This window comes from Mangifera indica, chromosome 2 (assembly GCF_011075055.1).
Source record: "Mangifera indica cultivar Alphonso chromosome 2, CATAS_Mindica_2.1, whole genome shotgun sequence".
NCBI classification, from domain to species: domain Eukaryota; kingdom Viridiplantae; phylum Streptophyta; class Magnoliopsida; order Sapindales; family Anacardiaceae; genus Mangifera; species Mangifera indica.
In genome coordinates, this window is record NC_058138.1 from 14,782,541 (window position 1) to 14,795,101 (window position 12,561).

A 12,561-nucleotide genomic window follows, 5' to 3' on the forward strand; every position below is an offset into this window, starting at 1 on the left:
CCAATTCCCACCCAAAGTTTATTGTAAACCCAAATTGATATCTGTTAAATATTAAAAATTTAAACTTTCACTCATAGGGTGTTAAAATTAATAAAAACAGTTAGTTTCGAGGTAAAATCATCATTTAATTAGTAATGTATTAAAAATAATAAATTATTACTTTTCTGTCCTAAGTTTAGAAAAATAACAATTCCTACCCCCCCTCCAAAAAAACAAAATTAAACTTTGAAAAATCAGTTTTTCCCTACCAGGTTTTGCATTTTTCAACAAGTTTTTTTTGGGTCTCTCTCCCTCCAACAAACTTATCTCCCTTCTCCAGAGATGAAAGAAGGTCACCGAAGGGAGATAAGATCGCCAAAGGGAGAGAGGGCTGGAGAAAACTTGTTAGAAAATGCAAAATCTAATAGAAGAAAAATGTGATTTTTTAAAGTTTAATTTTGGAAAAAAATAATTAGTTTTCTAAATTTAGGAGGGAAATGGATAATAATTTTTTTATTTTTAATATATTATTGATTAAATAACATTTTTACCTTTGAAATTCACAGTTTTTGTTAATTTTAACATTTTATAGGTAAAAATTTAGATTTTTATCATTTAACAGGTATCAATTAAATTTACAATAAACCTTGGGTGGGGCTATGTCCTTTGGCCAAACAATCATAATAATGTAGTAAACTTGAACGAAGAAAGAGCAGCTAGAATGAGACAGAATATGTATCGCTAGCCTGGCTGGGGCCATATCTTCTTGGCTACATTCCAAAATTTCCAGCTACTACTTCACACATACATTCATGATTAATATTCATATACAAGTATTTCTTTTTTTAATACTTTTCATGAAAGTCAGATGAACTATATATTTCTATATCTGGCATCTAGAAGAAACTAATCCGACAAGTAACTTTACTCCATGAATTATGGTTATATATATATATATATATAATATTTCTTATTTTATGTTTCAAGTTATACCTTAAATTTCACTATTTTTAGCTGATGAACGTTTATCCATGGAGTTTGTTTTATTGATCAGTATATATACCAGTTTGCGGTGAGATAATTGTTTCGCCCCATGCTCTCAATATGTTAAGGAAAAAGAACATTTTAAATGTCTCAACCAACCCATTTGAAAATTAAACGTGTAAATTCACTTGTATTATTTTAAAAAAATAAAAAAGAGAGAGAGAAAGCTAGAAAATGAACTAGGGTTTTCATACAATTATTTGGCTTGATTGGGAATTTATACAACTTATTAAGAACAAATTAATATTCTAGAGCTTTATTATTTTCTCGCACTGTGAAGCCTTTAAAACTTTACATACGATTTGTAGAATTGTTAATCTTTCATTAGTTTAATCTTGTTTAAACATAAATTTAAAATTTAGTTGGATGATAGTATGTATAATTTTTTCTCTTTTAAGATGACAATTGACAAGACATTTGTCGATGAAAAGGGCTAAAGTTCTTCATGCAACATAGAAAAAATGCTTTAAATCTTGACGATATTACTATATAAACTTCTTGATCCAATGTTGTATTCATCCATTTGTAGTCGATTTAATCTCTAAGAATTTAGAATTTCCAAATTGAACTTATTTTGAGAGCTTCTGGCGAGAGCTGCCAAAATGGCCAAATTTTGGCCTCATTTTGTTTATTATGCCTTGGCATTATGTTTGGTAGCCGCTGAAGTTGTTGCTAGTAGTTACTCTCCACCACCACCACCTTATCTCTATACCTCCCCACCACCTCCATTCTCACCACCACCACCACCTCCATACTCTCCTTCACCATCATCATCTCCACCACCACCTCCATACTCTCCTTCACCGTCACCGTCACCATCACCATCTCCACCACCATCTCCTCCCCCACCATCGCCGCCACCTCCACACTCACCTCCACCACCACCATCTCCGCCTCCACCATCACCCCCACCACCACCATCTCCACCTCCACCATCACCCCCACCACCACCATCTCCACCTCCACCATCACCTCCACCACCTCCTCCATCGCCTCCACCACCATCACCACCTCCGCCTCATCACAAGTCTCCACCACCACCATCACCTCCTCCTCCATACATTTACAGATCACCACCACCACCATCACCTCCTCCTTCACCTCCACCACCACCATCACCTCCTCCTCCATACATTTACAGCTCACCACCGCCACCACCATATTACTATTAAACAAGATCACTGTTTATATAGACTTGGGAGGGTGTTGTCCGAAGTATGCATTCATTGGTTTGTTTTTATCATTTTTTCTTTGACTTAATTGTCCCCTTTATAATTTTTTATTTCTTTTTGCAGGTTATATGAAAGGAAAAACAACATGAGTTGCCAAATTACAAATAATCAAAATATTCCATAGGTCTTGAAAGCAGAACCCTTTTCTTCAACAATAAGGCTAACTCCATGTTGATTTATGTGGATGCTTTAGAGCGCTGGTGAACTTTTTATAATTTTCTGTTCGGAACTATTTGAATACATGGATGTTTGAATTTCAAATTGTAATATCTATTACTTTAATAAGACACATAATCCGAATGAAAAATATATAACAAATTGCATTACTTTTATCAATTTGGATGGCAACACTATTTCAGTTTGACCGTATTAAAAATCTGTACTATCCATTCAAAGAATTACTTTATCCAAATCTATTGCTTGAAAATTGATATTCAAACAAAAAATGGAGACAAATTTAAATGCAATATGAAAAAAATTAAAGAATACTTTCTTCATTCAAAAGATATAAAAATATTACTAATCGATAAATAATTGTTTTGGTGTATATATAAATGATATGCGGTCAAAAAGTTTTTCTTTAAGTTAACTCTAAAAGTATAACTCAATAAGAAAACTAATAAAAAAAGACTAATTAGAGCTCTTGTCTATAGTTTGCAGTTCGATGAAATTCTATTTGAAGTATAAATATCTCGATAAATGAGTAGTAATCAAACAATCCCAACTCGACAATCTACAAAGTGAAAAACTCATTCTAAATCATCATCACAATTATACTTAGTAAAAAATGGCTAGCTCAGATTCTTTACTATGATATTCTTATAACACTCAACCAACAAGATTTTAACGTCCCCAGTAAACAAGATATTGTTGATGTAGACACAATTCTCTCTCATTTGAATTTTTATTACAAATTAAGATCCTAATCCAATGGAGTCTTAAATTTTTTTTTCCTCCTAAGAGTTGTTTATATAAACAAACTTCAGAGGAGGGAGAGAGAGAGGAACTCAACAACAATAAACACTACAACCATATATACTATATGGTAATATTCTCATATTAACACTCATAATAGTAAAAATACTGTGGTAATATTTTCATATTAACACTCATAATAGTAAAAATATTGTGGACATAACCTGATATTCTGATAACTAGGTCAAACCACAATAACAATCTTTTGTCTCATTTATTATTTTTCTTATATTACTTATTGTCTCAAACATTGTAGCAGTTCAATGCTAAAAGAGAGATTGTGATTAGAGGAGGAGGATTTCAACATAAAAAATCATTGACTATGAATCCAAGTAAGTGGCAATTGGTATTTTGATTATTGTTCAAGCATGATATGTGGTGTTTTAGTGATTATAATATGAAAATATTGGTTTGATATGGAATACATATGATAATGAAAGTAGAAATATGATTAAAACGAGTAAAAATGATCACTATATGCATGAATAAAGGAAAATATAAGGTTTTTATGAACTACGGTAAGAATTTCATGATTTGGATAATTTGATCTGGTATATGTAATGCATATGAATATTTTGGTGATGAAATTGCTTGGTATAATGTTTTAGAAATGTATAATAGCTAAATGTTACTTTTTGTTGAGTGATTCTGACAAATTAAGACAATCTTAATAAGTTGTTATAGACTACATTATTCTAAGAATAGGTATGACCGTTCTTGCCACATAGAATAGGTTGTGATGAATGTTTGTATTAAAGTATAGTATAACCATTTCTATAGAAAATCACTAAAATACCCCTAGATACATAGATAAATGAATATGCAATAGAGATATAGTACACGTTTAGGAAAACAAAGTGAATATTTATTCCTGAAGTTGAACGGTCACTCCAAAGTATAAGAATATAAACGATTGTTCCACCGAGAAAACACCTATTCTAGAAGATGTTTCATGGAATTTTTAAGAGATGTTAAGAGTACATGACAAAGTGGTGTTTTACCCACACCATTTACACTTATAGAAAAGTGTTATGAGAGTTCATAAATGTGCTCCACATAAAGGTTTTAGGACAAGTTCATACATATTATGAATTATGATAGCTTATAAGACTCACATGGTTAAGGTGTCGAATCTCTTCCTCAACATAGTTTGATCAGTACAAAGATAAAATACTTTATAAAAAAAGAATGTTTTCTAAATGTTTTCACCAAATGATTTTAAATGATATTTTTACATGCATTTCATTTCACGTTATCCGAGTCTAGGTCCTTAGATAAATTTTAAATTACAAGATTAATAAGATTATGGATGCGAGATTTAGATCTGAAAAGGAAGCAAGAGGAATGAAGGATAAGACTTAGAGACTCTTACTTATTAAGTGATTATTAGTCACTCTTTTTTTTTTTTTCAGGTAATATGCGATGATGATGGTTATGTAAAGATTGGTCAATTGAAGATGAGCATGAGAGGGACTAGTTTTATTGTGATATTTGATATGATGATATGACCTATATATATGGCATGGTTGTATTATGTTGAGTTATTACTATGTCGTACTACACACATTGATTGATAATTTGTTTTAAACATTTTTTGTTTTTTTTTTTGCATACCTTTGATATATGAATATTTTTGGTATTTGGTTGTGTAATTCATTAAGTTTTTAGATAAGAGAAAATAATATTTTTATCCTAATGACAGGACTCCTGAAGGAGATGTTATATACAATTTTTTTTTCCCTTTTTTACAACAACTATTGGTGACCAACTGGTCCAACTCTATGAGCACCTTTGGGCAGAGGTGTCTCAATCAAATTTTTTTACGATTTTTCAGAGAGACAAGAACCAAGAAGTTAAAAAGAAAGAACTCTTAAATATAGAATTATCAATGGCACATCCACTATCTATCTTTAAGTAATATCTACTTCAATCTCTCAATAGCAAATGATTCGTTGTATTAAAGGTTTTGGCTCTAGGTCTAGGTTTGAATTTATGTTACGTTTATAAAATTTTGATTTACTTAATACAATGATTGTGAGTCAAACCACTATACCTCGGATTTACTTGTTTAACAAATATGGACAGAATCTCTGATTACAAAAAAAAAAAAAAATTGGCTTTAAATTATTTCCCTAGTCAAGACATCCTAATATAAATTGGTTATTATCATACAAATTCACCATTGTACTAAATACATATCAGACTAAATGATATTTTATAATTCATATCTTTTTGGTGTATTTGTATGTCCTCATAAATTTATATTAGGATACCTTGATTGGAAAATTATTATATATATATGAAAATTTTCAAAAACTACCCCTAAAATTTATTAACACTCAAATTTATGGAAGCCACGCTAGAATTCTTTACAAAACAACTTTCATTACTAACACTGTTAAATTATTCACAAGTAAACTTAACCCATCCTAATTTAAATTAACCAAACACTAGTTTGTCTTAACCCCTATAATTAAAATATTAATTAAACTAAATTTACTAGTTAATGAAAATTTTCCATCTTCAATAAAAGTGAGGATAAGATGGTAATTTCACAAAAATTAAAATTCAACGTAACCAAAGCTAACAATGCTAGTTGTGAGAATATTTATGATTTCTTTGGTAGCTAGGCTTCAAAACATAAAATATTAAAGTCAAGTTAGATCCAAAGCTTTAATTGAACAAGTGACATTACAAGCTCAATGGTTATAATAAAGTGAGATTTCATCAAAAAATAATCCGTTCAATGGATGTTAAACCTGAGAATGTATTGAAAATTAATCAAATATAAACACAAATGGGTAGCAAAAAGATAAAATTAACAAATAATTTATTTAACAAAGTTACACCAATCTAATTGGTTTAACATAGTTTTATTATATTTTATTAATTGATCGTAACCAAAGCTAACAATTATAGTCGATTTGTTGTCGATAATATTATGATTTGTGTTCGATTGTCATTTGATTCATTATCTTTTTGTCTTCTTTCCGTCAGGGTCATCAGTGACAAATGAAGAGGATGGACTGTTGAAGGTCTCGGCCGACTTTAATCATTGATGAAGAAGAGAATAAATTGCAAATTCTATCAAAAGTAAATGTAACCTTTTTAACTTTTAAATATAAAAAAATAGTTAATTTTTTGGGTTTTAGAAATAGAAAAAGAATAAAATTTTAATTTTATAAGTAAAAAATAATTATACTCTTACAATTAATAAATTTAATACTCATTAATAAGTAAAAAAAAATTTCAAAATTAATCCATAAAAACTTGAAAAACAATTATCTCTAGATGGGGAGGAGTCAAAATAACATTTCTCATCCGCTCAACGAGGCTGAGAGAATTTCGAGGTGGAACATGTCTCCATGTCTTACTCTCCCAAAAAAGGGCCAACGCCATCATACAGACAAAGCACAATCACTAAATTGCCTTTTCCACTTCCTGCTGCATTCATGCTGACAGTGAAAAGCAACATGACGATACCAAAAACAAGAGTTAAAAATGCACAACTGTCAAACTCTAATCAGAAAGGCGAGCCTTTGGTCTTTTCCATGTCTTAATAAAGGCTCTCCTTCGAAAACAGCAAGACTTGGAGCGAGAAGAGAATGGAATGTTCATCATGGAAGATGATCGAGCAGGCAAAGGAAGAGTTGCAAATACTCGAAACCTTTCACCCAAATCGCTTTGACTACCTGAAGTTGGAGCTCAAATCCTTCATCTTCCTCCTCCAATCCCAACACAACAACGATTTGATTTACCATCCCTCTTCTTCAACCGCTACAACACAAGGTCAGCTTTTTTTTTTTTTCTATTCTTGGTGTTGTGTATTTTAAAGCATTATTTGTCTAAATTTATTTATTTTTAATGTTTTTATATGTATGGCAGCATCAACGAATAACAGGAAGAGAAAGAAGGTTGGTTTAAGGTGCCGAAATGAAGAACTGAAGCATAAGTTTCAAAAGGTTTTTGGGGAGTTCAAGGGAAGGGATAGGATTGATTTGGTTCTTGAGAAAGCTCAATCTTGCCTTCGCAAGATTCAGGAGGTAAAATCTAGCTTATGTTGAAACTACAAAATTTAGAGAAAAAATTTGTAATTTTTTTCTCTTTTGTTTAATTTGGTCTTTAATGATCAAGTTGCTTCCCCTGTAAATATCTTTTTTGGTTTATTACAAGATTTGGTGCTTTCTTCGAAGAGGCCTGTGTAAACATGTCACTTTATTTTTACTTTCTAAATCTGCAGTAATAGGAACAGAATAATGTCCAGCTTGATTGCTGATTATAATCATAGTTGTTGCTGGCAGTGGCCGCATGATAAGACAATTTCCCTGGGTTAAAGAATTTTTAAATGATTTTTTATAATGTTAATTAATTCAATAAAACTATGTATATCCATTTTATATATACATTTATATGTGTTATCATATAATTGAATGATTTTGAATTAAGAATAAAACAACAATCAATCATATGATGATACATGTGAGTGTGTATATATTTGTGTATCTAAAATAGGTACACATAGTATTACTTCAATTAATTTAATGGTCGAAGGACTACTTCTACCAAGGGTTAGGTACCATCTTAAAATTAAAATTACATGTATAGGATTAAAAAAACCTAAAATCCCATTTGTTGATTAACTGAGATTAAAAGTTTTTATTAGAAGCAGAGGTAAAATTGTTATTTTATTAATAATATTTAAAAAATATAAAATTTATTACATTTTTTTCTCCTAAATTTTAAAAACTAATATTTTATCTCTCATAAAATTTCTTAACTTTGAAAAGTCACATCCTCTCTCCCCTCTCCCAAAACCTAAGAATTTTTTTTTCTTTCCCTTAGACCACTTTCTCTGACGATCTAGAAAAGAGAACGATAAAACTTTTTTATCAACGAAGAGATATGCAATCTCTTTGCTGATGAAGAGATTTAGAATCTCTTCACTCATATCTCTTCGAATCTCTTTGTTTCCGATGAAGAGATCCGTTCCAGATTTATTTTCATGCATTAACCAACGGTTTAGGGTGGCGAGGAGAGGTCGTTGGGTTGAAGATGGTGGCTGGAGAGGTGAAAAAAAAATTTGAGGGAAAAATGTGACTTTTTAAAGTTAAAAAACTTTAGTATGGGTGAAATTATTAGTTTTTAAAAGTTAGGAGTTAAAATTTAATGAATTTTATATTTTTTAATATTAGTAAAATGACGATTTTATTTTTATCTCTAATAGAAAATTTTAACAGTAATTACATCATGTGTGAGATTTCATATTTTTTAAATATCGTAAGTGTGATTTTGGGATCATACCTAAACTTAGGTGGGGAATAGTCCTTTGGCTGTAATTTAATAATAAGATATGTGTACTTTTATATATAAACAATAATTTATTATTATATGAGTAAATATTATTTTATTTTTAATTTTTAATTATTTAATTATATAATAATATATCAATATATATATATAATATACACACACAAAAGTTTATACGTAAGAGTATTCTTAATTTAATACTTTCATTAATTTTCGTAAGTCCGATTTGTTTTATCATATGCTAAAAAAATGATAGAAGATTGAAAAAAAAATTGAATTTCGAAGCCTTCTATTCCTTGTTTTTGGTCATCCTAAAATCAGACAAACTTGATAGAGATTTTGTTATATTGTGCCAACAAACATAAAAAAAATTTATGAATTTGAGGTAATTTTTGGCATAACAATTTATACTTAGATTAAAATATGCATTAAAATGGTCAAAATTGTAGGGCTGAGTGAAATAGAATATATTATAACTTGTCAAATCTACTTTTTTAAAATAAAAAATCTCGTGTAAATTAGATCTATTCTTTTAAGGCGAAATTAATTATAGGCCAATCGGCTATTCCCCACCCAAGGTTTGATGTTTTATCAAATTTTTATCTTTTAATTATAGAAACACTAAATATCCACCTATGACCAGTTAACTTTAACAGAATCCTAACATCTAAAAATTTTATCTCTTTTTACTCATCTAAACTTTAAAAACTAAATTTTTTACCTAGCTTAAGTTTTAAAAAATAACAGTTTCACCTTAGGGTTTTGTTTTTAAATCTCCGACGACGTTTTTCGGCTCTATTTTCGACGGCCTCTCCCTCTCGAAGCATCATCTCCTTTCGGCGATCTCTTTCCTCCTATTTGGACGTCCGATCAGTGTCAGAGAAGCTTTAGGAAACAAAGAATTTCGTCTTCCCAGACGAAGATGACAGCTTCGTCTTCGTCTGGGAAGACGAAGAACTTCGTCTCGTCTCTCAAGGCTTCTCCGACACCGATCAGGCCTCCAAATAGGAGAAAAGGGATCGTCGGAAGGAGATGATGCTTTGGGAGGGAGAGACCGTCGGCATTGGAGCCGAAAAATGTTGCCGGAGATTTCAAAACGAAACCCTAGGGTGAAACTACCATTTTTTAAAACTTAGGCTGGAGGAAAATTTTAGTTTTCAAAGTTTAGGGGGGCAAAAAAAGGTTATATTTTAGTTTATTTTTTAATATTATAGAGAAAATGACAATTTTACCTTTACCACCGTTAAAGTTAACCGGTCATGGGTGGGTGTTTGGTGTTTCCATAGTTAAAGGGTGAAAATTTGAGAAAACATCAAACCTTGGGTGGGAAATAGTCGTTTAGCCTTAATTATATTGAATAAGTCAAAATTTTGAGTTCAATAAATAATTTTATAATTATTAAATTAAGTAAATTAAAAACTTAATATTAAATTATCGTTAAAAACGACTTAAATTTATGTCTTTTATACATAAAATTTTATTTTTTATCACTCAAACAATCTTAAAAAACAAATCTATCGGTTTTTCTATAATTAAGTTGTGTTTTATATGAATGAAGAGGCTTAGGTTAATTTGCATAAAGAAATTAATTCATTGCTTGGCCTTGTAGCTTCTTGCATATTTCAATATTTTGTACTCATGCAGTGCGTACCGGATAGACAGCACTCTTTGCTTATGAGGGATCCAGATGCTACAAGGCCCAACCCCAACACAAACCAAAACCCCACCCACACCACCGCCCCCTCGTGCCCCGCGCCACAACCCCGCCCACCCCACGCCACCCCACCCACTATGGTAATTTGACAAATTCTTACCGCTGGTTTGAGAAACTACAAAATTCTACCCAAGATCATAATTCCTAGTAATTTTTTGATGCCCTTAACAAAGTGTAGATGTTACTCACCGAAAAAAAAAACCCTTGAACCCTTGTAATTTGATGGATGAAGCATATGGACATATAAAAAGATTTTAATGCTCATATTCTTTTGCGTTTTTTTGAATACTATTAATTGAATAGCGATACCATCATTGGTAACAATATGAAAAAAAATTAGGCCAAATGACTATTTTTCACTCAAAGTTCAATAAAATGATAGAGTCGTATTTTTAAGATAAAAAAATTAATTTCTCACAATTTGTTAAACTTTTTATAAAATAATAAAAAAACAACAAAGTCCTTTAACTAAGTAACATTGTGCCTCTGAAAGATTATTAAATAATTTTTATATCCTAATTTATATTAATTTCAATCAAAAATAAAAAATTACTATACAAATATAGATAGGGGAGTCAATGATATATAATTGTATGTTTAAAGTAAACTATAATTTTATAAAATGTTAGAGATGATAATGAAAAATTTTAGGGCTTTTTAAAAAATTCTAAAAAAAAATTAGGATGTTTTTAAAATTTTTAAATTTTAATATATCCCTTAATAGTTTTAAAAATCACAATTACTCTCTTAAAAAAAATACAACAAACTAGGAGTGTAAATATGATATTAAAATTATAAATATATTTAGAAATATACAGTGAATATGATAATTTTTAAACAAGAAAGAGGAATACTATTTGTCCCTTAGTAAGTTTTGAAAAATGATAATTTTCCATGATGGAGGCAGCAGCGACTTGTGATAGCATGGGTGGGCTTCCATATAAGGTACATGTTTTTGTGGTTGCGGCAACAATAATGGGTGGCTTAGATGCCTTGGGTTTGTAATCTTGTTTTGAGTAATGTGGTGGCGGTGGGGAGCTATAAGCGTAAGGAGCATAAGCTACCACATTTTGAGCAATGAGGCAAATTGCCATGGCATAAACCAACCGGGGCCATTGGTCCCTTCTGTTTTAGGGTTTCCATTTTCTCGCAATAGAATTCTATTTGCTAGAAAGGTGTTACCTCAATACTTTAGGACGATGAAGATACTTGTTTGTTGTTATTTATATAGATGTGTTTTTGTTATTAACATAGATATGTTTGTTTAATGTTAGATAACATATTAGATTAAGTTATGGTTGGATTCAAATTAAATTAAATTCGAACTCATCTCAAAGTTATTCAAGTTTAACTCGCTTAAGAGGAGTCGTATTCGAAGTTAGCTATAGTTTGAACTTGAACTGAGTTTTGAGCTTGACTCGATACTGTAGCCAAATAAAAAATAATTAAAATAATATTGTTTTGATGAATATTGGTTAAACTGATATCATTTTAGTTGATTCGTATTAAAAATTTTTAAATCTACAAGTTTGACAAATTGAACACCCTTAAAACTTGAATTCGAACTAAAAATATTTAATTTTTAGGCTCAAATTCATTTTGGATTTGTTTAAACTAAACTCATTTTTAGTCCAAACAAACCTGACTTAAATCCAACCTTGATTAAGTCTTTAATCACGAAATTATTGTATCCAATTCTCATATTGCATTTTTTTTAGTGACCAATAATTTCCTTCTAAGTATCTCTATTTTGTTTTTAAAGGCCAAGAGACTTACTCCCACCCAAGGTTTGGTGAAATTCTAAACTCCAACCTGTCAACTTTAAAAAAGCCAAATGCCCACTCTCATATTAAAATTCATTGTTAGAGTTAAAGGTAAAAATGTTATTTAGCTAAACATATTGAAAAAACTAAAAATTTATTATATTTTCTCTTTAGTTTAAAATCTAACAATTTTTTCTCATCTAAGGTTTGAAAAGTTATCATTTCCCCACTAGAATTTTTTTCAAGCAAATCTCTTTCCCTCTCCCCCTGGCCAAAGACGAAACGTCATCTCTAGTCACATTCTCTCTATTTTCTGTTCATCTCTGACAAATACGATCAAAGAGGGAGGGAGAGAGAAGCGGCCTAAGATGACAAAGTTCGCCGAAAAAAAACCCATAAGAGAAAATGATCACTCTACAAACTTTGAGTGAGAGAAAATTGTTAAATTTTTAAACTAAAGAGAAGAGAGAGAATATAATAGATTTTTAATTTTTCTAATATTTTTAATTAAATGATATTTTTATCGTTAATCTTAACAATAAATTTT

The 12,561-nt window shown here is 30.3% G+C and overlaps 2 protein-coding genes and 1 long non-coding RNA gene across 3 annotated transcripts; all 3 read left to right on the forward strand.

Moving 5' to 3' along the window:
- The first annotated feature begins 1,522 nt into the window (after window positions 1–1,522).
- Window positions 1,523–2,564, forward strand: LOC123203867 (leucine-rich repeat extensin-like protein 3). The gene is made up of 2 exons (XM_044620336.1): window positions 1,523–2,238; window positions 2,319–2,564. Exon 1 carries the CDS (start codon window positions 1,626–1,628, stop codon window positions 2,193–2,195), a length of 570 nt encoding a protein of 189 aa, XP_044476271.1. The 5' UTR covers window positions 1,523–1,625; the 3' UTR covers window positions 2,196–2,238; window positions 2,319–2,564.
- A 176-nt stretch (window positions 2,565–2,740) lies between these two features.
- Window positions 2,741–4,869, forward strand: LOC123203886. Its single transcript, XR_006499394.1, has 2 exons — window positions 2,741–3,562; window positions 4,643–4,869. It is a non-coding gene; the product is annotated as an uncharacterized LOC123203886 (long non-coding RNA).
- A 1,892-nt stretch (window positions 4,870–6,761) lies between these two features.
- On the forward strand, window positions 6,762–7,421 carry LOC123203878. Its single transcript, XM_044620347.1, has 2 exons — window positions 6,762–7,019; window positions 7,116–7,421. Exons 1-2 carry the CDS (start codon window positions 6,836–6,838, stop codon window positions 7,292–7,294), a joined length of 363 nt encoding a protein of 120 aa, XP_044476282.1. The 5' UTR covers window positions 6,762–6,835; the 3' UTR covers window positions 7,295–7,421.
- Window positions 7,422–12,561: the final 5,140 nt, after the last annotated feature.

Excerpts from the sequence above, each read along its gene's own strand:
- LOC123203878 (XM_044620347.1), top strand. The coding sequence starts at position 6,836 with ATGGAATGTTCATCATGGAAGATGATCGAGCAGGCAAAGGAAGAGTTG. Across the intron at positions 7,020-7,115 it reads TTCAACCGCTACAACACAAG|CATCAACGAATAACAGGAAG; the intron begins GTCAGCTTTTTT and ends TATGTATGGCAG.
- LOC123203867 (XM_044620336.1), top strand. The coding sequence starts at position 1,626 with ATGGCCAAATTTTGGCCTCATTTTGTTTATTATGCCTTGGCATTATGT.